Source organism: Salvelinus namaycush, chromosome 27, assembly GCF_016432855.1.
Source record: "Salvelinus namaycush isolate Seneca chromosome 27, SaNama_1.0, whole genome shotgun sequence".
Classification (NCBI taxonomy): Eukaryota; Metazoa; Chordata; class Actinopteri; order Salmoniformes; family Salmonidae; genus Salvelinus; species Salvelinus namaycush.
The window spans coordinates 7,389,314-7,416,675 of record NC_052333.1 but is presented as its reverse complement, the minus strand read 5'-3'; the positions used below and the strand labels follow the sequence as shown (position 1 = coordinate 7,416,675).

At 44.0% G+C, this 27,362-nt stretch overlaps 1 protein-coding gene across 1 annotated transcript in view; it reads left to right on the top strand.

The window, feature by feature from the left end:
* LOC120022156 (focal adhesion kinase 1-like) overlaps positions 1-27,362 on the top strand; it is a 249,631-nt gene that overhangs the window by 171,887 nt on the left and 50,382 nt on the right. The window contains exons 8-15 of the mRNA XM_038966022.1: positions 1,031-1,085; positions 7,889-8,029; positions 8,656-8,733; positions 9,473-9,580; positions 11,508-11,625; positions 12,520-12,550; positions 17,857-17,930; positions 27,024-27,080. Of these exons, the coding sequence (XP_038821950.1) occupies positions 1,031-1,085; positions 7,889-8,029; positions 8,656-8,733; positions 9,473-9,580; positions 11,508-11,625; positions 12,520-12,550; positions 17,857-17,930; positions 27,024-27,080 (662 nt within the window). The remainder of the gene's footprint in view (positions 1-1,030; positions 1,086-7,888; positions 8,030-8,655; positions 8,734-9,472; positions 9,581-11,507; positions 11,626-12,519; positions 12,551-17,856; positions 17,931-27,023; positions 27,081-27,362) is intronic.

Below are 27,362 nucleotides of genomic sequence, written 5' to 3'. Positions count from 1 at the left end.
CAAAGTGTAATTAATAACTTCACCATGCTCAAATGTTTGCTTGTTTTATTTTTACACATCTACCAATAGGCGCTCTTCTATGCGAGGCATTGGAAAAGCTCCCTGGTCTTTGTGGTTGAATATGTGTTTGATATTCACTGCTCGACTGAGGGACCATACAGATACTGTAATTGTATGTGTGGGGTACAGAGATGAGGTAGTCATTCAAAAATCTTGTTAAAAACTATTATTGCACATAGATGGAGTCCATGCAACTTATTATGTGACTTGTGCACATTTTTACTCCTGAACTAATTTGTCAAAATTTTGAAAAACATAATTCCCCTTTGACATTATGGGGTATTGTGTGTAGGCCAACAACAAAAAAGTATATTTCATCAATTTAAATTCAGGATGTAACACAACAAAATGTGGAAAAAGTTAAGGGGTGTGAATACTTTCTGAAGGCACTATGTTTTGTGAATAACAGCAGGTAGCCTAGCGGCTAAGAGTATTGGGGGAGTAATCGAAAGGTCAATGGTTTGAAATCCCGAGCCGACTATGTGGAAAATCTATCGATGTGCTCTTGATCAAGGCACTTATCCCTAATTGCTCCTGTAAGTTTAGATAAGTGCGTCTGCTAATGACTAAAATGGCAATGTCAACTTTAGAGGCCTGAGCTGCAGTATTCACGTTAGATACTGTATGTCCCACTAATGACCCTGAGTAACTGGATGTGTTTCTCTCCTGCTTCCCTGGTAGATTGGTATCAGAGAGTTACAATTCTGTAACGGGGGGAAGTTTCCACTAAGTACACATCTAGGATCAGCTTCCAATCCTAACCTTAACTATTAGTGTGGAAAATGCTAAACTGACCCAAGGTCAGCGTCTAGGGGCAACTTCATCCTACACCAATTCAGTCAGGGGACTATGTGGATATTCATCCGAAAGTAGACAATTTGCATTCATTGCTAAAGTGAAAGTTTTGCATTCTCATTTGGGTCTTGCTAAACTGATGTTCTCCTTTTCCTCTGCTCTTTTTTCTTTACAGAAAAGACGTGGGCTTAAGAAGATTCTTCCCTAAGAGTTTACTGGATTCAGTCAAGGTGAGATGATGCTTCAGAAACATTTCGTTATTCTTTCAGAGTTATTGATGAGAAAATATCTCTAAGGTCCAGTCAGTCTCCAATGTATTCTCAGAGATAGCGCCACAGCTTCATATCAATGTACCACGCACTGAAGATTCCATATTTTATTTCCTGCCCTCTGAAGTGTCTTATGGTACTGGGCTCTTTGTTCCAGCCTTGTACAGGCAGAGTTGGCCTAGTTCTAGGCTTAGCCTCCCTCGTACATACAGGCCTGCGGCGGCGGGGGGGGGGGGGGGGGGGGGGGAGGGGGGGGATTAGCCCCAGCTGAATCAAACCCACTCATCTGTCAACTCCTCTCATCTCACTAGACAACAGCACCTGACATCTACTGAGAACAAACAGTGGGAAAATGATGCTATTTACTGTAAGATACAGGCTAGCTAAAAACCAGTGGGAAAATTATGCTATTTACTGTAATATATAGGCTAGCTAAAACCCAGTGGGTAAATGATGTTATTTACTGTAAAATATAGGCTAGCTAAAACCCAGTGGGAAAATGATGCTATTTACTGTAATATATAGGCTAGCTAAAATCCAGTGGGAAAATGATGCTATTTACTGTAATATATAGGCTAGCTAAAACCCAGTGGGTAAATGATGCTATTTACTGTAATATATAGGCTAGCTAAAAACCAGTGGGTAAATTATGCTATTTACTGTAATATATAGGCTAGCTAAAAACCAGTGGGAAAATGATGCGATTTACTGTAATATATAGGCTAGCTAAAAACCAGTGGGGAAATTATGCTATTTACTGTAATATATAGGCTAGCTAAAAACCAGTGGGAAAATGATGCTATTTACTGTAATATATAGGCTAGCTAAAATCCAGTGGGAAAATGATGCTATTTACTGTAATATATAGGCTAGCTAAAAACCAGTGGGTAAATGATGCTATTTACTGTAATATATAGGCTAGCTAAAAACTAGTGTGAAATTGATGCTATTTACTGTAATATATAGGCTAGCTAAAAACCAGTGCACAGCCTAGTACACAGTTGGGTATTTGGTGTTATTGGACTAGTCAGTTGAAGCAACTCCTGAAAGGGGAATTGCGCATCTGTCTGTCTATCTGCCATTGGCCGAATCCACTAATGTCTGTGTGTATGTGTGTGTATGCACCCACACCCCCCAGCTGTGTTTGTGTGTGATGTGATGGATTTACGGCACGTGTGTGGGTGTACATAGCTGTTGGGCCACAATGGAGCAGGCGTGATCGTGGGGCCCAGTGACCTGAGAGGGGTGGGGGGCGTGGGTGCCTGGCAGTTAGAGAAAGAGGGGTGGACAGATGCTCTACCTGGGGGTGGGGGTGGCGCCTGACCCCACAGCCCCACAGGTCACTGCTAAACCTACTTTATTGTTTTCCCTCCACCAATGGTGCAAGGGAAGTGTAGTTTATTAGGATCCCCATTAGCTACTGCACATGCAGCAGCTACTCTTCCTGGGGTCCACATAAAACATAGAAATACATGACAAAGTACAGGACAGTAATATACATAAAACATACAAATACATTATAATAAAACATTTAAAAAAATATGACTTATATATTGGAATTACAGCAAAAATACTATTTACACTCTATTCATACATATTCTTATATACAATCTTTAGAAAGAGGAGAGGCACTATGATACAAAGGGAGGAGGGGGCATTCTGGGGAGGGGGTACCTCCTTCTGTCAGTCCTCAGTCACCCTCCCCTCCGTCATCCATCCATCATCCATTACCCGACTATCCACTCTGTTGTTATCTTTAGCATAGAAACCCAATGCCCCTTCATCACCCCAACTGTGTCTGTGTCTGTGTGTGTGTGTCTGTGTGTGTGTGTCTGTGTGTCTGTGTGTCTGTGTGTGTGTGTGTCTGTGTGTCTGTGTGTGTGTGTGTGTGTGTGTGTGTGTGTGTGTGTGTGTGTGCGCACAAATATGCATGCGAAAAACTGTATGATTCGACTGAAGAAGAAGCTTCTGACTCTGGGAGTTTAAAAACCATGATCGTCCTCACACTGTTTATTCCTGCAAATTACTTTTCCCTACATCACAATGACATGATTAACAGATCAAATTCTCATTGACGCACATGAAGCCACACATGCATAGACAGACAAACAGGTAAACACACACACACACACACTCCAGACCCCTCCTCTCTTGATGAACAGAAAAATCTTCTGGTGGTTATTCCCGCCCCTATCCACTCTGTTGGACAGAGTACATTACCTGGCAGATGGCTGAGGTGCTAATATACACACTCAAAGCATAATCTTATTAGGCAATAAAATAAATGATTGATTTCACAGAGGTGACATTTGCATAATTAGCATCCCCAGGCTTACTGGAGAAGGTTTCCATTTCGACCAATGAGGACAGGCTCCCGTGGTAAAAGTAGAGGGAAACTAGCATTTCATTATTTTGCCAGAGTCAACAATGGTTGCCTCCCAAATGGCACTCTATTCCCTATGGGCCCTGGTCAATAGTAGTGCACCCTATTCCCTATGGGCCCTGGTCAATAGTAGTGCACTATATAAGGAATAGGGTGCCATTTAGTTTTTTTAAGTGATTTAGAATGAAGCACTTGTGTGGTCTAATGTCTCTATCTTGTTAAATCTCGTTTTCCTGGAGAAATCCTGATGGGTATTTGAACAGACAAAAAAAGCCCCATAAACTACACTACATAACCAAAAGTATGTGGACATCTGCTCATCTCATTTCAAAATCATGGGCATGAATATGATGTTGGTCCACCCTTTGCTGCTATAACATCCTCCACTCTTCTGGGAAGGCTTTCCACTAGATATTGGAACATTGCTATGGGGACTTGCTTCCATTCAGCCACAAGAGCATTAGTGAGGTCAGGCACTGATGTTGAACGGTTAGGCCTGGCTCGCAGTCGGCGTTCCAATTCATCCCAAAGGTGATCGATGGGGTTGAGTTCAGGTTCTGGACTATGCCAGTTCTGGACTTGCTAGATTTACAACTAGTTTTTCTGGATCTACGTCAAGTAATGCAAGGGGAAACAATGGCACAGTAGCGATTTTGGAAGGGGTGTGGAGGACCACACACACACACCATAGCAATCAGGCCAGTCAAGTTCCACACTGATCTCGAGCACAGAATTGTCTAGAATGTCATTGTATGCTGTAGCGTTAAGATTTCTCCTCACTGGAACTAAGGGGCCTAGCCCGAACCATGAAAAACAGCCCCAGATCACTCTTCCTCCTCCACCAAACTTTACAGTTGGCACTATGCATTGGGACAGGTAGCGTTCTCCTGGCATCCACCAAACTCAGATTCTTCCGTCGGACTGCCAGATGGTGAAGCGTGATTCATCACTCCAGAGAACGCATTTACACTTCTCCAGTCCAATGGCGGCGAACTCCAGCCGACGTTTGGCATTGCACATGGTGATCTTAGGCTTGTGTGCGTTTGTTCGGCCATGGAAACCCATTTCATGAAGCTCCCGACGAACAGTTCTTGTGCTTACGTTGCTTACAGAGGCAGTTTGGAACTCGGCCCAGGCTAGCTGTCCTTCTAGTTTGGGACCCAGGCCACCGAGGACAGACGATTTTTACGCGCTACGCGCTTCAGCACTCTGCGGTCCCGTTCTGTGACCTTGTGGTCTACCACTTCGTGGCTGAGCTGTTGTTGCTCCTAGACATTTTCACTTCACAATAACAGCACTTACAGTTGACCGGGGAAGCTCTAGTAGGGCAGAAATGTGACGAACTGACTTGTTGGAAAAGTGGCATCCTATGATGGTGCCACGTTGAAAGTAACTGAGCTCTTCAGTAAGGCCACATACTCTTCTGCCAATGTTTGTCTATGGAGATTGCATGGCTGTGTGCTTGATTTTATACACCTGTCAGAAACGGGTGTGGCTGAAATAGCCGAATCCACTAATTTGAAGGGGTGTCCACATACTTTTTTAAATATAGTGGATATTCTCCTAATTCCAACCCCCCCTCAGCCGTCCCCCCATCCATTAAGTGGAGTGTAAAATGCTACAGGTCTGCTGTAGATGCTATGCATTCATCTGGATTTACACTCATAATGGACATCAGCTTGTGTACCAGATATCAACTCTGGTAATGCACACTGCAACTGGCTTTAAAATCACATTCAAAGATATTTTCACATTTAATTTAGTTACATGTTTGTTGTTCTGCAGGGAGTAGATTTAGATGACATACTTACAGTGATAGTTTTAATTACGGTGTGTGTTCGTGGATGTCCCTGTTCGTGGATGTCCCTGTTCGTGTATGTCCCTGTTCGTGTATGTCCCTGTTCGTGTATGTCCCTGTTCGTGTATGTCCCTGTTCGTGGATGTCCCTGTTCGTGGATGTCCCTGTTCGTGTATGTCCCTGTTCGTGTATGTCCCTGTTCGTGTATGTCCCTGTTCGTGTATGTCCCTGTTCGTGTATGTCCCTGTTCGTGGATGTCCCTGTTCGTGTATGTCCCTGTTCGTGTATGTCCCTGTTCGTGTATGTCCCTGTTCGTGTATGTCCCTGTTCGTGTATGTCCCTGTCAGTTTGTAGTAATAGTGTCAACGTCACCTGTCATTAAAGCGTGAGGTCTCATGCATTTTTTATGGCGTTTAAACTCACTGCAACCCTGTAATGGACAATGAAGTCACTATTGACTCGGTCACATTGATCAGGCCAACAACTCCACTGGCGCTCTACACTGGTTGGACTCTATGAACTAACCGAAAGGTTGCTGGATCGAATCCCCGAGCTGACAAGGTAAAAATACGCCGTTCTGCCCCTGAGCAAGGCAGTTAACCCACTGTTCCTCGGGCGCCGATGACGTGGATGCCGGTTAAGGCAGCCCCCCGCACCTCTCTCATCCAGGCTAGCTGTCCTTCCAGTTTGGGATCCAGGCTTGCTATCCTTCCAGTTTAGGACCCAGGCTAGCTGTCCTTCCAGTTTAGGACCCAGGCTAGCTGTCCTTCCAGTTTAGGACCCAGGCTAGCTGTCCTTCCAGTTTAGGACCCAGGCTAGCTGTCCTTCTAGTTTGGGATTCAGGCTAGCTGTCCTAGTTTGAGATCCAGGCTAGCTGTCCTTCCAGTTTGGGATCCAGGCTAGCTGTCCTTCCAGTTTAGGACCCAGGCTAGCTGTCCTTCCAGTTTAGGACCCAGGCTAGCTGTCCTTCTAGTTTGGGATCCAGGCTAGCTGGCCTTCTAGTTTGGGACCCAGGCTAGCTGGCCTTCTAGTTTGGGACCCAGGCTAGCTGTCCTTCTAGTTTGGGATCCAGGCTAGCTGTCCTTCTAGTTTGGGATCCAGGCTAGCTGGCCTTCTAGTTTGGGATCCAGGCTAGCTGTCCTTCTAGTTTGGGATCCAGGCTAGCTGTCCTTCTAGTTTAGGACCCAGGCTAGCTGGCCTTCCAGTTTGGGACCCAGGCTAGCTGGGATTCTAGTTTAGGACCCAGGCTAGCTGTCCTTCTAGTTTGGGATCCAGGCTAGCTGGCCTTCTAGTTTGGGATCCAGGCTAGCTGTCCTTCTAGTTTAGGATCCAGGCTAGCTGGCCTTCCAGTTTGGGACCCAGGCTAGCTGGGATTCTAGTTTAGGACCCAGGCTAGCTGTCCTTCTAGTTTGGGATCCAGGCTAGCTGGCCTTCTAGTTTGGGATCCAGGCTAGCTGTCCTTCTAGTTTAGGATCCAGGCTAGCTGGCCTTCCAGTTTAGGATCCAGGCTAGCTGGCCTTCCAGTTTAGGACCCAGGCTAGCTGTTCTCGGCAGAAATATATATATTTTTTAAATGACTTTTTCTTTCTGCTGCCGCAACAATTTATTAGTGGCGGGCGACCGCTGTGAATATAGGGGAAACACTGTACCATGACTGCGTTCCAAATGGCACCCTTTTCCCTTCATACAGATCAGTGAATAGGGTGTCATTTGAGAGGTAATATTAATATGTAAATCTCTCCTGGCTTAAAGTGGAGGAGAGCTTGACTTCATCACTACTTGTATTGATGAGAGGTATTGACATGTTGAATGCTCCGAGCTGTCTGTTTGAACTACTGGCACACAGCTCTGACACCCATGCAAGACATGACACAAGAGGTCTCTTCATAGTCCCTGCCTCCCATAGTCCAGAACAGACTATGGGAGGCGCACAGTACTACATAGAGCCATGACTACATGGAACTCTATTCCACATCAAGTAACTGATGTAAGCAGAAAAATGTGATTTCAAAAACAGATTAAAAAAAACACTTTATGGAACAGCGGGACTGTGAAGCAACACAAACATAGGCACAGACACATGCGTACACACCCACACACACGATAACATATGCACTATACACACATACACATGGATTTAGTACTGTAGATATGTGGTAGTGGTGGAGTTGGGGCCTGAGGGCACACCGTATGTTGTGAAATCTGTGAATGTATTGTAATGTTTTTTAAAATTGTATAAACTTCATTTTGCTGGACCCCAGGAAGAGTAGCTGCTGCCTTGGCAGGAACTAATGGGGATCCATAATAAACACCAGGAAGAGTAGCTGCTGCCTTGGCAGGAACTAATGGAGATCCATAATAAACACCAGGAAGAGTAGCTGCTGCCTTGGCAGGAACTAATGGAGATCCATAATAAACACCAGGAAGAGTAGCTGCTGCCTTGGCAGGAACTAATGGAGATCCATAATAAACACCAGGAAGAGTAGCTGCTGCCTTGGCAGGAACTAATGGGGATCCATAATAAATACAAATTTGGGATGCAGCCCATGTCTGCCTGTCTCTAGTAATGCCCCTCTCTCTCAGGCCAAAACCCTGCGGAAGCTGATCCAGCAGACATTCAAACAGTTTGCCAACATGAATGATGACCAGAGCATCCTCATGTTCCTGGAGATTCTGGCGCCCGTCTACAGATTCGATAAGGAGTGTTTTAAATGTGCTCTCGGGGTAGGCTGAATTCCACTATTTTATTTGTTCTGGGTTTCTATATAACATATATATCGATAAGATGCACTTTTGAAATCCCAGAGGATAAAATTAAAGGGATCTTTAAATACTAATGTCTTTAAGTGTTTTGCTCATTAGTCCACTCGTAATACAATCTCAAAGAGTTGTGCATGTCAACAGTCAAGTTTTCAAGATGCAGCACTTTCAGTAAAGAGAAAAAAACTGTCATGACGATGCATTTTGCATCGCATGAGTTGTTTTCTCAACAATTCAATTGTGATGTTCTCAGACAGTGGAGTAAATGTTCTCAGACAGTGGAGTAAAGCCTAGATATCGTGGTTGTATTTGGATGATTCCGTCTGTCTCTCTGCAGCCTTAATGAAATGTCGGTTGCATAGTGACCCCTGCTGGCCATAATGAACACAATGTGTGTTTTTTAGTTTCATCCAGCAATGACAAACACCTCAATGATGTAGCACACAGGTGTTTTCATGGTTATGAGTTGACACTTGGAAGCCGACAGACTGAACTCTCTGTTTGACTCTCATTGTGTATGTCTCTTCTTGATTTGTGACTGAACTGAAGGCAATCATCCCAATGGTTCTTTCTCTCTATCTTACTGACAGTTGAGCTGGGTCATCCAAGTAGAGTTAGCCATCGGACCTGAGGAGGGCATTAGCTACCTTACAGACAAGGGCTCAACTGTAAGTAGGAAATGTTCATATTCATAATTCTCGTGTTGTGTATCCTTGTCTTACATCTCCACACAAACAAGCGCAGGCCTCGCAGTAATATGACTTCTTTAGTTTAAAACCAAGGACATCAAACTTTCTCAAAGATATTTAGGACCATTACATGGTGTGGTCTTCCTCAAAGAAGAACATCTGGAACCAAACACTACTTGTAACCTATGGTCTAGTCTCTCTTTCCCCTCACTATACAATATGTATTTCCCCTGAAAATATTGGTTTTCAAAGAGAATTCCTAGTCATTATGTCATGATGTCTTCAGGGGCTGAGGTAATGAGAGGGAGAGAGTGAGAGAGAGAGACTGTTTGTTAAGTAAGATCCTCCCAAAATCTTCCCTGAGGGTTTTTACCCACCAAACTGAGAGTATCATATTTTCTCCTCGTTATTTCACTGTGAGCCAAGGTTTTAAGAAAGTTTATTTCTGGAATCCAAGAGACCCCTCTTGTTCTGTAAGCAAACGATACACCAAAAACATCCCTATCAACAACAACAAATATAGCAGCTTGAAATGAAGTGTTTCCAATGAAAGAGTAGATGGAAAACACAAAATACAGCTTCCCGAGAAATATTGTGACCATTTTAAAAGTTAGTTCTACTTTACTTTATGTGAAATGATCATCTGCAGCTCAGTTTATGATGTAAAACAACAACAACATTTGATGAATTGACTTATTGATTGATTCCTCCCCTCCAGCCAACCCACCTGGCCAACTTCACCCAGGTGCAGACCATTGGGTACTCCGTCATGGAGGACAAGGAGAGGAAGGGCATGCTGCAGATCAACGTGGCCGGTGCTGCTGAGGTACCAACCAACCATGGTTGTCACAGATTGCACCCTATTCTTTATATATGTAGGGTAAAGTACCTTAAGGATGCACACACATCATAAACATCCCTTACCATGACTCGACTTGTTTAAAATGTACACAAATTGAATTAACTTTTGTAAATACTGATCATTTCACCCATTCAAAAATATATTTTTTTGCAGCCTGCACCCCTTCCCCCCGCCATTTCCAAATGGTTCCACATAGTCTCCCTGTTGGAGATGACTCTTACTGTAACACACATTCATCCACTCGGGGCCCCGCCCTGTATGAATGGGCCTTTAATTTGTGATGGCCCGGCCATAGAGGATGATTATACTGTAGTATTGGGTTACTTCTCTGTCTGTTGTAGAGGATGATTATAGTATTGGGTTGCTACTCTGTCTGTCATAGAGGATGATTATAGTATTGGGTTACTACTCTGTCTGTTGTAGAGGATGATTATAGTATTGGGTTGCTACTCTGTCAGTCATATAGGATGATTATAGTATTGGGTTACTACTCTGTCTGTTGTAGAGGATGATTATAGTATTGGGTTACTACTCTGTCAGTCATAGAGGATGATTATAGTATTGAGTTACTACTCTGTCTGTCAGCCATAGAGGATGATTCTAGTATTGGGTTATTACACTGTCTGTTGTAGAGAATGATTATAGTATTAAGTTGCTACTCTGTCAGCCATAGAGGATGATTATTGTATTGGGTTACTACTCTGTCTGTTGTAGAGGATGATTATAGTGTTGGGTTACTACTCTGTCTGTCATAGAGGATGATTATAGTATTAAATTACTACTCTGTCTGTCATAGAGGATGATTATAGTATTGAGTTGCTACTCTGTCCGTCAGCCATCAAGGATGATTGTAGTTATGAGTTACTGCTCTGTCTGTCAGCCATAGAGGTTGATTATAGTTTTGGGTTACTACTCTGTCTGTTGTGGAGGATGATTATAGTTTTGGGTTACTACTCTGTCTGTTGTGGAGGATGATTATAGTGTTGGGTTACCACTCTGTCAGCCATAGAGGTTGATTATAGTTTTGGGTTTTACTCTGTTTGTCAGCCATAGAGGACAATTATAGTATTGGGTTTTACTCTGTCTGTCAGCCATAGAGGATGATTAATGTATTGGGTTACTACTCTGTCTGTCATAGAGGATGATTATAGTATTGAGTTACTACTCTGTCAGCCATAGAGGATGATTATAATATTGAGTTTCTGCTCTGTCTGTCAGCCATAGAGGTTGATTATAGTATTGGGTTATTACTCTGTCAGTCATAGAGGATGATTATAGTATTGGGTTACTACTCTGTCTGTTGTAGAGGATGATTATAATATTGAGTTTCTGCTCTGTCTGTCAGCCATAGAGGTTGATTATAGTATTGGGTTATTACTCTGTCAGTCATAGAGGATGATTATAGTATTGGGTTACTACTCTGTCTGTTGTAGAGGATGATTATAGTATTGAGTTACTACTCTGTCAGCCGTAGAGGATGATTATAGTATTGGGTTACTACTCTGTCTGTTATAGAGGATGATTATAGTATTGAGTTACTACTCTGTCAGCCGTAGAGGATGATTATAGTATTGGGTTACTACTCTGTCTGTTATAGAGGATGATTATAGTATTGAGTTACTACTCTGTCAGCCGTAGAGGATGATTATAGTATTGGGTTACTACTCTGTCTGTTGTAGAGGATGATTATAGTATTGAGTTACTACTCTGTCAGTCATAGAGGATGACACTAGCCAATGTGTTTGTGAATAAAGTAGAGATGTGTGATGGGAGGGGCAGCTGGCAGCCCCAGGCAGAGCAGAACAGTTGTAACATCCCTGTCCGTCTGTCTGTTCCTCTGCCCGTCCTGGCAATAATGACTCTTTTGTGGGCTGCTGCTCTGTGTCCATAGCCTCTCACAGTGACCACGCCGTCACTCACCACAGCTGAAAACATGGCCGACCTCATAGACGGCTACTGTCGCCTGGTCAACGGAGCCACCCAGTCCTTCATCATACAGCCACAGAAAGGTACGTCTCCCCCCCCCCCCCCCCCCCCCCCCCCCCCACACACACACACACACACATACTGTCTCAACAACATACCAGGAGGTACCAGTGTATGTTCATTGTGTTGCTAGTGACAGTTGCACTCTGCCGTTGACACACACAAACACAGATTGATTTTGTTTGGGGGCTGCTTACATGTTTATGGTTTTGACGATTGTGTTAAGACAGTCACAGATGTGTCTCAAACACCGTCTCAAAAAGACACTACTACTAACAATTATTACTGTAGTTGACGTTTGTTTGGGTTTGAGTGTTGACATTACTAGGTTCTCAAGATTGCGTTGCTCCAGTTACGGTCACAGATTCACTCTGCCTTGGGGGGCTGTTCTTATTTGAGTCTAAATGGACTGCATTGTATTAGGCCAAACGTTAGGCAATCACCACAAAAGTTGCCTGTAGTGTTATTTTTAAACTCTTCCCGTTTTCTAAGGTTTCCAGTTGTAGTTTGATTTGGAAATACACTCATATAGAATTGTTTTGTTGTGTTCATGACTTCCCCAATGCGTTTATTACACGTTGATAGTGGTTGTAGGTAAATTCACTGTCAGTACACGCAATGCTTATATCAGTCTGATGGAGATCTGGTTTATTTTCAACAGAAAACACCTTAGTCTTTTTGTTTGAAGCAGATACGTTAGGGACGGGGACGGGGGGGGGGCCGGGGGGGAGGAAGGGGAGCAGGGGAACAGTTGACACAGGCTTCTCCTCTCCTGTGCTTGTGATTTCCCGCTCGCCCACACACCTCTTCCTTGGATTTTACTATTCTGATACTCAAAATGATGAACATGTCTTGCGTTGTTTTACGGTATCTGCTTTGCTTGACAATGTTTCTGGTCTGTATTTTTGTTAAAACAGAGGGAGAGAGAGCATTGCCGTCAATCCCAAAGTGAGTATCTTCCATCCCGGTACACAACAGTATTGATCAATGGGTATATTTTGAATGTTCATTCACATAAAAACCTAAATGATAGTATAAACATAAATAACTGTGTAAGAAACAAACAAACAAACAAACAATAATGGAGAAAAAAGGTATCTGCTCAGTAAATCTATTTGTAGGACTCCTAGCGTCAGCTCTGTTATCCAATCACAGCCATTGTACAATGTAATGTACAGGGTAATAGGCTACACTAGCGGTCGGCAACCTTTTCCATTTGGAGTGCCAAGTTATCGTACCATTTCTACTGATCTGCGTGCCAGTTATGATTTTAATTTGCGCGTTTTCGGTTGAACAGTTTCATATCATTTCTAAGTCGTCATATCTCAAAACCAATGTCATGTGGTTAATCAACATGACATCTAAATGATACGAATCTAAAAGACACTTCTATTGCCAATATGTAAAAATTGCCTACATAAAGCCAACGAATAAAAACATTGCAGAAAATATTCTGATAAATAATCCTATAGATCACATTGGCTACACATGGCCTGTCTGCAAGGAACTTGAAACATTGTATCAACTATTAACTTGGTTCAGCCCATAGCTTGTGCTATCAAACTTGCAACTTTGTATCAAATATTCTGGGCCCTCAGAGTTTCCTGTGCCATTGAGCTCTGGACAGACAGACACAGCTGTAGGCTATTTAGCAAGGGATAAGAAGTAATCAGGTAGGCCTATTTTATGATGTTTCCACTGGATCAGAGCATGACATTTTTGTTCCCATTTCATGCTGAGTGGTTCTCGAAAGGGAGAGAGCTGGAAAGATTTTTCAAACAGGCTACGTTGAGGAAGTATTGTCGTTCTCAATGGATGTAAAAACAGACTTTGTTTACTTTCAGTTTGAGGTGAAGAAAAAATAACTTTGAGAGGCTCCACAGTGATGGTGAGTTAAGACAATCAGAAATAGTATCAGATCCCCAAATGGACACATTTATAGACCTACATTTGCGCGCAGGCCAGCTAGCCTAGGCCTACTTCTATGTGTAATCAGGTGCGCGTCCTTAATCAAGATTGACAGGAGCACTCCAAACAAAACACAATGAATAAATTGACAACTCGTAAATGGAATGAAATAAACCAAAACTTTTTCCTCACAAGTGTAGGCTAGGTTATGCGCTCTGTACACCGCTACAATGACGACGGTGAGACTGTAATAATAATATATTGAATGTATTAACAGCAAGTACCATAACCATTGTAGATTCTAAATTGTGGTAATTAACAGTAAATGTACTACTGGGTGATACTGGTGTGTCATCCTCCCAGTCTCTGCAATGGATTAGTAAACTCAGACAGGCATTCATCAGACAGGTGTCTCGTGTGACATAAATTATTTTTATGTATTTGCCACTGCTCGATTAAAAAATCTTGGTCGACCAATAGCCTATCAACCAAACAATCGACCAGTCGACTAAATGGGGTCATCCCTAAAGCACATTTTACATGTATATTTTAATCATTTAGCGAACGCCCTTATCCAGCCCTTATCCAGCCCTTATCTAGCCCGTATCCAGCCCTTATCCAGCCCTTATCCAGCCCTTATCCAGCCCTTATCTAGCCCTTATCCAGCCCTTATCTAGCCCTTATCTAGCCCTTATCCAGCCCTTATCCAGCCCTTATCCAGCCCTTATCTAGCCCTTATCTAGCCCTTATTCAGCCCTTATCCATCCCTTATCCATGCCTTATCTAGCCCTTATCCAGCCCTTATCCAGCCCTTATTTAGCCCTTATCTAGCCCTTATCTAGCCCTTATCCAGCCCTTATCCAGCCCTTATCCAGCCCTTATCTAGCCCTTATCCAGCCCTTATTCAGCCCTTATCCATCCCTTATCCATGCCTTATCTAGCCCTTATCCAGCCCTTATCCAGCCCTTATCCAGCCCTTATCTAGCCCTTATTCAGCCCTTATCCATCCCTTATCCATGCCTTATCTAGCCCTTATCCAGCCCTTATCCAGCCCTTATCCAGCCCTTATCCAGCCCTTATCCAGCCCTTATCTAGCCCTTATCCAGCCCTTATCTAGCCCTTATCCAGCCCTTATCCAGCCCTTATCCAGCCCTTATCCAGCCCTTATCTAGCCCTTATCTAGCCCTTATCTAGCCCTTATCCAGCCCTTATCCAGCCCTTATCTAGCCCTTATCCAGCCCTTATCTAGCCCTTATCTAGCCCTTATCCAGCCCTTATCCAGCCCTTATCCAGCCCTTATCTAGCCCTTATCTAGCCCTTATCCAGCCCTTATCCAGCCCTTATCTAGCCCTTATCCAGCCCTTATCCAGCCCTTATCCAGCCCTTATCCAGCCCTTATCCAGCCCTTATCTAGCCCTTATCCAGCCCTTATCTAGCCCTTATCCAGCCCTTATCTAGCCCTTATCCAGCCCTTATCTAGCCCTTATCCAGCCCTTATCCAGCCCTTATCCAGCCCTTATCCAGCCCTTATCCAGCCCTTATCTAGCCCGTATCCAGCCCTTATCCAGCCCTTATCTAGCCCGTATCCAGCCCTTATCCAGCCCTTATCCAGCCCGTATCCAGCCCTTATCCAGCCCTTATCTAGCCCTTATCTAGCCCTTATCCAGCCCTTATCCAGCCCTTATCCAGCCCTTATCCAGCCCTTATCCAGCCCTTATCTAGCCCTTATCCAGCCCTTATCCAGCCCTTATCCAGCCCTTATCCAGCCCTTATCTAGCCCTTATCCAGCCCTTATCTAGCCCTTATCTAGCCCTTATCCAGCCCTTATCTAGCCCTTATCCAGCCCTTATCCAGCCCTTATCTAGCCCTTATCCAGCCCTTATCCAGCCCTTATCCAGCCCTTATCTAGCCCTTATCTAGCCCTTATCCAGCCCTTATCCAGCCCTTATCTAGCCCTTATCCAGCCCTTATCTAGCCCTTATCCAGCCCTTATTTAGCCCTTATCTAGCCCTTATCTAGCCCTTATCCAGCCCTTATCTAGCCCTTATCCAGCCCTTATCTAGCCCTTATCCAGCCCTTATCCAGCCCTTATCCAGCCCTTATCCAGCCCTTATCTAGCCCTTATCTAGCCCTTATCCAGCCCTTATCTAGCCCTTATCCAGCCCTTATCTAGCCCTTATCTAGCCCTTATCCAGCCCTTATCCAGCCCTTATCTAGCCCTTATCCAGCCCTTATCTAGCCCTTATCCAGCCCTTATCTAGCCCTTATCCAGCCCTTATCTAGCCCTTATCCAGCCCTTATCTAGCCCTTATCCAGCCCTTATCTAGCCCTTATCCAGCCCTTATCTAGCCCGTATCCAGCCCTTATCCAGCCCTTATCCAGCCCTTATCCAGCCCTTATCCAGCCCGTATCCAGCCCGTATCCAGCCCTTATCCAGCCCTTATCTAGCCCGTATCCAGCCCGTATCCAGCCCTTATCCAGCCCGTATCCAGCCCTTATCCAGCCCTTATCTAGCCCGTATCCAGCCCTTATCCAGCCCTTATCCAGCCCTTATCCAGCCCTTATCCAGCCCTTATCTAGCCCGTATCCAGCCCTTATCCAGCCCTTATCCAGCCCTTATCCAGCCCTTATCTAGCCCGTATCCAGCCCTTATCTAGCCCTTATCTAGCCCTTATCCAGCCCTTATCTAGCCCTTATCCAGCCCTTATCTAGCCCTTATCTAGCCCTTATTCAGCCCTTATCCATCCCTTATCTAGCCCTTATCCAGCCCTTATCTAGCCCTTATCCAGCCCTTATCTAGCCCTTATCCAGCCCTTATCTAGCCCTTATCCAGCCCTTATCTAGCCCTTATCTAGCCCTTATCCAGCCCTTATCTAGCCCTTATCCAGCCCTTATCTAGCCCTTATCTAGCCCTTATCCAGCCCTTATCTAGCCCTTATCCAGCCCTTATCTAGCCCTTATCTAGCCCTTATCTAGCCCTTATCTAGCCCTTATCCAGCCCTTATCCAGCCCTTATCTAGCCCTTATCTAGCCCTTATCTAGCCCTTATCTAGCCCTTATCCAGCCCTTATCTAGCCCTTATCTAGCCCTTATCTAGCCCTTATCCAGCCCTTATCCAGCCCTTATCCAGCCCTTATCTAGCCCTTATCTAGCCCTTATCTAGCCCTTATCCAGCCCTTATCTAGCCCTTATCCAGCCCTTATCTAGCCCTTATCTAGCCCTTATCTAGCCCTTATCCAGCCCTTATCCAGCCCTTATCTAGCCCTTATCCAGCCCTTATCTAGCCCTTATCTAGCCCTTATCCAGCCCTTATCTAGCCCTTATCTAGCCCTTATCTAGCCCTTATCTAGCCCTTATCCAGCCCTTATCTAGCCCTTATCCAGCCCTTATCTAGCCCTTATCTAGCCCTTATCCAGCCCTTATCTAGCCCTTATCTAGCCCTTATCTAGCCCTTATCTAGCCCTTATCTAGCCCTTATCCAGCCCTTATCCAGCCCTTATCCAGCCCTTATCTAGCCCTTATCTAGCCCTTATCTAGCCCTTATCCAGCCCTTATCCAGCCCTTATCTAGCCCTTATCCAGCCCTTATCCAGCCCTTATCTAGCCCTTATCTAGCCCTTATCTAGCCCTTATCCAGCCCTTATCTAGCCCTTATCCAGCCCTTATCTAGCCCTTATCCAGCCCTTATCTAGCCCTTATCCAGCCCTACTACATCTAGAGCTAGAGAGGGTTTTTCCACAATTACACCTTTTCTCTCTCCCCCTCTCTATTTTTCTCTCTCTCTCTTTTTCTCTCTCTCTCCCTCTCCTTTTCTCTATCTCTCTCTGCTCTTTGGCACTCTGGGCTTTGTTCAAATAAGGATACATGTTATGGAGCCAAATATTTTCCACTTAGTGTTTTCAAACACTTGTAAAGGCTCTCTCTCTCTCTACATCTTTCTCTCTCTCTCTCTCTCTCTCTCTACATCTTTCGCTCTCTCTCTCTCTGCATCTTTTGTTCTCTCTCTCTCTCTCTCTCTCTCTCTGTAGCTCAGATAACAAGCTCTTCTAAAAACCAATTTAAACAGTTCTGGGGAAGAATCCTGATAAAGAGTAGTATTTTCTGAGAATTCCTCCTCCCTAGTCCCCTTATTGGTCCTGTACCTCAACACTAGATCCTTCCAAGACTGTTTAGTGGCTCCAGGAGGAGAATGGTACTCAGAATATTGTGGATGTTTTCCATAATAGCCCCAGAGATCCTTTTCAGGAATGCACTTGAACCTCCTGGAGTTGCTGTGGACTCTGTTGATTTACTAACTGGTTTTAGGTTTGGGAATTTCTCTTGTTGATCGACTGCTCTACCCTGCAGGGCACCCAACAATGAGAAGAAGGTAGTAGAGGGGGTGGTCCGGAGCGCTGGGGTGCGTGCCATCTCTGTCTCAGGTAAGAGATCAGTGCCTCATCAATCATCTCTGACTATCTTACTGTACTGTAGATAGCTGAGCTATTGATGGAAGTCCATATATGTACGGTTGCTGGAGCGAAGATGACCATGCTTTAATCAGATAATCACACTCAAGCTGATCCCAGATGCTTCTGTCCATTGATCTGTAAAGCCACTGGATATTATTAAGTATTAGATATCTAATACACAACCTAATATTGCATGAAAGTCCTTACTTGGATGTTTGTGGGTGTTTGGTTCTTCCTGGGGCATACTTCTATACATCTATTCATATGGTTGGCTACACTTCCAGGATTACAAGCGAGCTAGATAGTTACCTTGGAGGTTTCTCAGATGTTGTCACTCAGACCTTAAAAGCTCATCTTATTTTTTTTCAGTTGAGGCAGCGATTTAGCAGCAGCAGTACACCTTGAATTGCATGAGGCACATCTATCACACTGTAACTGAACACTGCAGTCTTAGCATGCTTGTGGATTAGCAAGTGGCAGGAGGAGTCACTGCCCCCCCCCCCAAAAAAAAGCATTGTAAGCCATCTGAGGGCCCATAAGGATGTCTGAACCTCTCCAACCACCCAGCACTGTCAACAGCATCAACCATCCATGTAGGATCTGAGCGGAGCCATGTGCCTCGGTGTGAACTACATGTAGGGGTTTGGTAATAGTATGGTTAGGCTTTGGTTAGGGTCTCAAGGTAAGCTGAAGGTCAGAGCCGAAGTCTACGCCCCTTCGTCGGTCATTGATTCTTCAATTAAGTGTTTGTTGTCTTTCAACAATAGACGACACGTTTTCATGCACATTTTTCACTTGAGAAATACTGCACCAAACATCTTTCACTTGTGAAATACTGCACCAAACATCTTTCACTTGAGAAATACTGCACCAAACATCGTTCACTTGTGAAATACTGCACCAAACATCTTTCACTTGAGAAATACTGCACCAAACATCTTTCACTTGAGAAATACTGCACCAAACATCTTTCACTTGAGAAATACTGCACCAAACATCTTTCACTTGAGAAATACTGCACCAAACATCGTTCACTTGTGAAATACTGCACCAAACATCTTTCACTTGTGAAATACTGCACCAAACATCTTTCACTTGAGAAATACTGCACCAAACATCGTTCACTTGAGAAATACTGCACCAAACATCTTTCACTTGAGAAATACTGCACCAAACATCTTTCACTTGAGAAATACTGCACCAAACATCGTTCACTTGTGAAATACTGCACCAAACATCTTTCACTTGTGAAATACTGCACCAAACATCTTTCACTTGTGAAATACTGCACCAAACATCTTTCACTTGTGAAATACTGCACCAAACATCTTTCACTTGAGAAATACTGCACCAAACATCTTTCACTTGAGAAATACTGCACCAAACATCTTTCACTTGTGAAATACTGCACCAAACATCTTTCACTTGTGAAATACTGCACCAAACATCTTTCACTTGAGAAATACTGCACCAAACATCTTTCACTTGTGAAATACTGCACCAAACATCTTTCACTTGTGAAATACTGCACCAAACATCTTTCGTTAGCTGTAAAACTAGCTCCGCGACTAAGATCACCTCGGAAAAAACATAAGTCAAGAAATCTGTCATAATTTTTTACATCTTACATTCATTTTGACTGTTTTGGGGAAGGGTATACTGGCTAAGGCGTCTCAAGATGGACCAGCAGTACTATTGCCACTTTAAAGGAGTATTCGAGCACACTGGTTCAGTTCACATAGCGGCATTTGGCTATGTGCCAGCTGAACCAAAGCATGTTGACGCCTTTAAACTCAGGGGCTTCACTTACGTATCATTAGCATCAGACAAGGAGAATGTATTTCTCTTTACCCCTCTCTCTCCATCTCACTGTCTCTCTCCCCTCTCACTGTCTCTGCCCTCTCTCTCTTTCTCTCGCCGTCTTTCTCTCTCCGTCTCTCCCTTCTCCCTCTTCACTCTCCCCTCTCACTGTCTCTCTCTCTCCCCTCTCCATCTCACTGTCTCTGCCCTCTCTCTCTTTCTCTCGCCGTCTTTCTCTCTCCCCTCTCTCCATCTCTCCATTCTCCCTCTTCACTCTCCCCTCTCTCCCCCTCCCTTCCTCCCTCCATCCTTTTGCCTCCCTCTCTCTTCCCAAGTCTGTTTCTCTTCATCTTCTAAATGTCAGAGGCCTGTGATGTGGCTGGTGAATGTTACTATCCTGGGAGCTCCAGTTACAGATAAAGGCCTGATTGAAGGGATGGACAGGCCCTGTTTAACTGACCAGGGATCGGAGGTTAGGGGAGTAGACAGTCAGACAGTATGGTATCAAAGAGATGCTTGTGTTCTATGTGGCTGAGAGCTGGTCTCTGAGGTTGTGAGGATCAGAGGGTATCTTAGGGGGCGTCAGCTCTCTTGTAGCTACACAGTGATATGAAGGTTGGAGTATAGTACTCACAGATAATATATTCCAGATAGATGGTTGAGTTTACTGATTTGTTTCAAACAAGATGGTTTGATGATTTAGCATATGCCCACTGTATGCATATCAAAATGACACACTTATTTAAATGCAGTTTTTTTTAAATAAACTAGGGGATAAGTCTGCTCTCTACCAATATCAGTAATTATATTATCATACTGGTTGTTTCAGTTTCACTGTCAGAATGGATGCTATTCGAGTGGGTTTTAAAAAAATGTTTTTTTTAGGAGTTTTGACAATGTATTCAGTGACAGTGAGGAAGATCACAGGGAGATACAGGGAAGTGGGAGAAACAGTGGGAAAGGTGGACGCGGGGAACGAACCCCGGTCTCCGGTGGGGTGTTGTATATGTGATTTATGCCCAGAAGTGTTACCACGACACTACAGCTTTTCATTTGATGGTGTTTTTGATATGTGGCGAAATGTCCACGGAGGTTAAACGGAGTGTTAATGGAGTGTGTTCAGAGGCGGTCTGAGTTCCATGTTTACACCAGTTCTCCTTGATACCATCCATCAATGCCATTACTCAGAAATGGCTCAGAGAAAAACCCTGTAAAAAGCCCCCCTACTGCAGAAGCTTGCTGCCTGCATAAATCCAATATATTTAACTGAATTCATTCCATATTGTGTCAGCGTACGGTCATATCCAAGACATTTTGAAGAAGTGGAAATCAATTCCTTAGCCCCGGTATAGAATAGATAAGGACTTATTACTGTGCTGTTGATTGAAATGCAGAAATGACATGTCGTCTTTGACTTCCCCGTTGGTTGGTATAAGGAAGAAGAGATTGATTCATGTTATTATTATTGACGTATTTCATGTAGTTTCATGACCGGCGTGCCAGAGAGATAATGATTTCTGAGGTGTGTGGCATTTTCTCTGTAATATGGGAAAAGTTTTGACGTCGTCACACCAACATTCGTCACATTCAACATTCATTTTCTGTGGTGTAGGGTGAAATTGCCCCTAGACACTGATCAGGGGTCAGTTTTGCATTTTCCCCACTAATGGTTAAGGTTAGGATTGACAGACGGGAAGCTGATCATAGATGTGTACCTGGGAGAAATAACCCAGTTTTTGTCAGAAGCAGTATTCCTCTCTTCTTCTCACCATCTCTCCCGCTCTCTCATCCCTATCTCTGATTGGCTGAAGACTGTACGCTCTGTGACACCGACGCCTCCTAAACCTGCTAAAGCCAGGCACTTTTTCCTTTGTTTTGTCTTCTGAGCACATGACTCTCCGTCAAAGGGTACCACTGCTCTGATTGGCTGACTAGACTGACCCTGCTTCCTGTTTTTCTCTGACTAACCCTGTCTGCCACACTGAGTTCCTAAGTCCACAACACACAAACAAACACACAGGGCCACGTAAGTGTGTTGGGGGTTGAGGGGAAGCGGGGGGATGTTGACAGAAAGTGTGAACTGCACTAAACCCTTAAATGCCTGACAAAGCAACACCTACAATGGCCGAACAGAACTAGCCTGCCGGGAAGAAGGAACATCTCATTGCTCATGCCCTATCCTTGTCAAACACCTTTTAACCGATTCAGCTTTTGAAGACGGCAAGATTAAATTGATCCCACATTTTGTTTTCCGGGAAGTGTGTCGCCTGCTGCTTGTAGTCAAGCCACGGCCCGCAAATCAGCAGAGGCGGAGTCCCAAACGGGAAGTATTCATACCCCTTCCCTTTTTCCACATTTTGTTATGTTAGTCTTATTCTACAAAGGATGAAATAAATGTTTTTCCTCATCAATCTACACACAATACCCCATAATGACAAAGCAAAAACAGGATTTTTTAATTTTTTGCAAATTTATAAAAAATTTAAAACAGAAATAACCTTATTTATTTAAGTATTCAGACCCTTTGCTATGAGACTCGAAATTGAGATCCGGTGCATCCTGTTTCCATTTATCATCCTTGATGTTTCAACAACTTGATGGTGTAACGTCTCTCGTCGGAAGGCATGGACCAAAGCGCTACGTGGTAAGTGTTCATGATATTTTATTTCTCAAAAAACACTCGAACAAAATAACAAAGTGAAAAACCGAAACAGTTCTGTCAGGTACAGACACAAAACAGAAACTAACTACCCACAAAACACAGGTGGGAAAAAGGCTGCCTAAGTATGATTCCCAATCAGAGACAACGATAGACAGCTGCCTCTGATTGGGAACCACACTCGGCCAAAAACAAAGAAATAGAAATAAAGAAACTAGAATGCCCACCCTAGTCACACCCTGGTCTAACCAAAATAGAGAATAAAAGCCTCTCTATGGCCAGGGAGTGACAGATGGGAGTCCATCAATTGATTGGACATGATTTGAAAAGGCACACTCCTGTCTGTATAAGATCCAACAGTTGACGGTGTCAGAGCAAAAACCAAGCCATGAGGTCGAAGGAATTGTCTGTAGAGCTCCGAGACAGGATTGTGTCGAGGCACAGATCTGGGGAAGGGTACCAAAAAATGTCTGCAGCATTTTGCAGCAGAAGATCCCCAAGAACACAGTGGCCTCCATCATTCTTAAATGGAAGATGTTTGGAACCACTAAGACTCCTAGAGCTGGCCGCCCGGCCAAACTGAGCAATCGGGGAAGAAGGGCCTTGGTCAGGGAGGTGACCAAGAACCCGATGGTCACTCTGATAGTGCTCCAGAGTTCCTCTGTGGAGATGGGAGAACCTTCCAGAAGGACAACCATCTCTGCAGCACTCCACCAAAGGCCTTTATGGTAGATTGGCCAGACGGAAGCCACTCTTCAGTAAAAGGCACATGACAACCCACTTGGAGTTTGCCAAAAGGCACCTAAAGGACTCAGACCATGAGAAACAAGATTCTCTGATCTGATGAAATCAAGTTTTGAACTCTTTGGCCTTAATGCCAAGCGTTACGTCTGGAGGAAACCTGGCACCATCCCTACGGTGAAGCATGGTGGTGGCAGCATCATGCTGAAGGGATGTTTTTGGGTCCACGCGGAGCAAAGTACAGAGAGACCCTTAAAGAAAACCTGCTCCAGAGTTCTCAGGACCTCAGACTGGGGCGAAGGTTCACCTTCCAACAGGACAACGACCCTAAGCACACAGCCAAGACAACACAGGAGTGGCTTCGGGACAAGTCTCTGAATGTCCTTGAGTGGCCCAGCCAGAGCCTGGACTTGAACCCATCGAACATCTCTGGAGAGACAAGAAAGTGATGCTTCCCATCCAACCTGACAGAGCTTGAGAGGATCTGCAGAGAAGAATGTGATAAACTCCCCAAATACAGGTGTGCCAAGCTTGTAACGTCATACCCAAGAAGACTCGAGGCTGTAATCGCTGCCAAAGTTGCTACAACAGAGTACTGAGTAAAGGGTCTGAATACTTATGTAAATGTAATATTTAAGTTTTATACATTTGCAAAATGTTATAAAAAACAGTTTTTGCCTTGTCATTATGGTGTATTGTGTGTAGATTGATGAGGGAAAAAAAACAATTTAATCAATTTTAGAATAAGGCTGTAACGTAACAAAATGTTAAAGTCAAGGGGTCTGAAAGCTTTCCGATTGCACTGTATTATTCCCTATGGGCCCTGGTAAAAAGTAGTGCTCTATTAAGGGAATAGGGATGCTGGCAGAGCCTGACTGGGCTGTAACTGGGCTGTAACTGGGCTGTAACTGGGCTGATGGTGCAGGGCTGCTGTAAGCCTGTCAGGCCACGTCTGCATCCAGGCAGATATAACCTATAGCTTCTGAGAGGTTAAAGATAAAACACCCTTTAATAGCTTTTTGTCTATCTATTTATATTGCTCTAATCACACAGATTTATATATTTACAGTACTAGTCAAAAGTTTGGACACACCTACTCATTCAAGGGTTTTTCATTATTGTTTTGTATTTTCTACATTGTAGAATAATAGTGAAGACATCAAAACTATGAAATAACACATATGGAATCATGTAGTAACCAAATAAGTGTTAAACAAATCAAAATATATTGGCATTCTGCATTCCACAGCATTCTGCAGCGATACGCCATCCCATCTGGTTTGCGCTTAGTGGGACTATCATTTGTTTTTCAACAGGACAATGACCCAATACACCTCCAGGCTGTGTAAGGGCTATTTGACCAGGAAGGAGAGGGGTGGAGTGCTGCATCAGATGACCTGGCCTCCACAATCACCCGACCTCAACCCAATTGAGATGGTTTGGGATGAGTTGGACTATAGAGTGAAGGAAAAGCAGCCAACAAGTGCTCAGCATATGTGGGAACTCCTTCAAGACAGTTGGAAAAGCATCCCAGGTGAAGCTGGTTGAGAGAATGCCAAGAGTGTGCAAAGCTGTCATCAAGGCAAAGGGTGGCTACTTTGAATAATCTGTGTTTTTTGGTTCTACATGATTCCATATGTGTTATTTCATAGTTTTGATGTCATCACTATTATTCTACAATGTAAGAAAAACCCTTGAATGAGTAAGTGGGTCCACACTTTTGACTGGTACCGTATATATCGCTATAAATTCAGCTGGATTACGCTAACCTGAGTTTTTGCCCTCAAGGATGTCTAAAAACAAAAATAATATAACTAACAAAGTTAACCAACACCAGAGAGGAAGATGCGAAGCAAGAGGGTTTACTCTGCTCAAAATCTGTCCACAAAAATAATACTACGAAGTGAGGAATTCTTGTATGGAGGTCAATGAGAAAGTTTAGAATTTGTTCCACAAAAAATGGAATTGCTAATTCGCTACGTGAGGCTTATTTGATCGAATAGAAGTTTTGTTATGGTTAGGTTGTTACGAATGCGCTGATATAAGTGGACGCACCTGGCATTTCAGCAACTTTGGAAAAAAACGACTTTATACCGGAGTTGTGTGTCTGCCCTCTCAATGGTCCCACCTGATCTCGCCTCCTCCAATGCTAATAATAGCCAGGTGATAGCCAATGAACTCCACCGACCCCGTTCAGAACAATGCTGGCCGTCCCTTCAACCAAACTCAATCAGGTTCCACATATTCCAACGACAGACTAACTCCATTTAAAGTAGAAACGTTCCCACTGATACTAAATAAAAGCATAGATTGTAGGAGTGTGTTACAGTAACAATTATTAAGCCCATTTTGAATTAATTATACTGTCTTTTATACTTTTCATATATTTGTGAAAAGTGTGTAACCTCTCCTTCTCTCTCTCTCCCTCTCTCTTTCTCTCTCTCCCTCATTCTTTCTGTTTTGCATGCTCTCCTTGGACTTGCAGAGGATTGTAGTGGGGATGGTAAAGTTTAGCTTCTTTTAATATTTCCCTCCATTCCTTCCTGTCACCTGCTACTAACTCACTGGGGCCATGAGGGATGATTCTGGGGGTTGTGGTTTGTGTGTGTATGACTCGACTGTATGTGCCTTTATGGTGACTCATGAATCATATCAATCAAATGAATCAAATTAAATAAATCTGTTTTTATCCATCTGCTTCTAGAGGTTTGTCATTGGTAATGCGCTAATCATGCAATAGACGTGATTGGAATAAGGGAAACAATGTAACGGTTGACATCGTCTCTAGAAATTGTGCTGAAATCTGTCCGAGCTGCAGTGCTGCCATGTGATTCGAATCGATTAAGTTTGAGCCTGTCTAGAGTGCCAAATTGGCAGGGTTTGCACTTTTGGGACTATTCCATTGGTTCCATGGTGCCAGATAAACCTAATCAAGCACAGATTAAAGTATTTGAAAGAAAACAAATGCTAAGCTATTTGAACCCAGGTCTGGTCAGTTTGTCTGTCCTAAAATCTGAACCGGTATTCACAAAGAGTCTCAGATTTGGTGTGCCTTTTTGATCATAATGAATAATATTAGATAGACGGGGGGGGGGACATGATCGTAGATCAGCACTCCTAATCTGAGTGGCTTTTTGGCTACCGTCCCTGCTGTCTGCCTGCGTCTTTAAGGGCCCAGCTCCAAGCCCTCTCCCAGCTCGGCCCCATAAAGAGAGCTGAGTTTGGCTGGCGGCTGGCTAAACACTACACAATCTGGTGTTCTCCCTTCCCTAAGAGGAATAGTAGCCAAGACGGCACAACTAGCAAATTACCATTTTCGATCAAGTCAAGATTGGATAGCCAGAGGCCGTTCACTTACTGTAAACACCTAAATCTGTTTATCTAGAGGACTGTATGATGGCTCTTCTCTCTGTTTCTCTTTCCTGAAAAGAAGGGGAATAACTGGTTCCACCCCCCATCCTTTCCGTCTCCACACCCCCTCTCCTCCCCTCTTCTTCCCCCCTAACCCAGAAGCCCAGCTGTACTGCTGAGTTCTGATTGGCTAGACAGACAGAGCAGACAGACACACGAGTGGCTGAAACTGTGAGAGTTTCGAGTGCAAATGCTTGTGTTTCTGTGTGTGTTTACTGTACGAGAGCGACTGTGTGTGTGTACGAGAAAGCGCGTGTGTCTCTCTATGTGTTCGGCAGTGTGGGAATTTGTTGAGGAGCACTTGCTGTGTGACTCAAATATGTATTTTCAGCTGGCTGTAGTTACTTGTGTGGAAGGGTACATGTCTAGCTAGCTTTATTTGTGTGTATCCGTCTCTGACGGTGGTGTGTGTGTGTGACTGGACTGACCACGAGGCTGTTGTGTTTCTGCAGAGACGGACGATTATGCTGAGATTATAGATGAAGAGGAAACCTACACCATGCCTTCAAGTAAGTGCAGCTCCATGCTCCCTGGTATTGTAGTGCAGTATGTTTCTGGTAATGTGTCCCCTGATAATCTGTAGTCCAGACTGTCTCCAGGGATCCAGCCCAGATGCTTTTTCTCTAATTCTCTTCCACTTCCTCTTGGTCTCTCTCTTTTCTTTCTATCTGATTCTTTCTTTATCTCTCTCTCATTCTTTTTCTCTGTCTCTATCTCTCTCTTACACTTTATTTTGGTCTCTCTCGCTCTCAATCTGATTCGTTCTTTCTCTCTCTCTTGGTCTCCTCTTT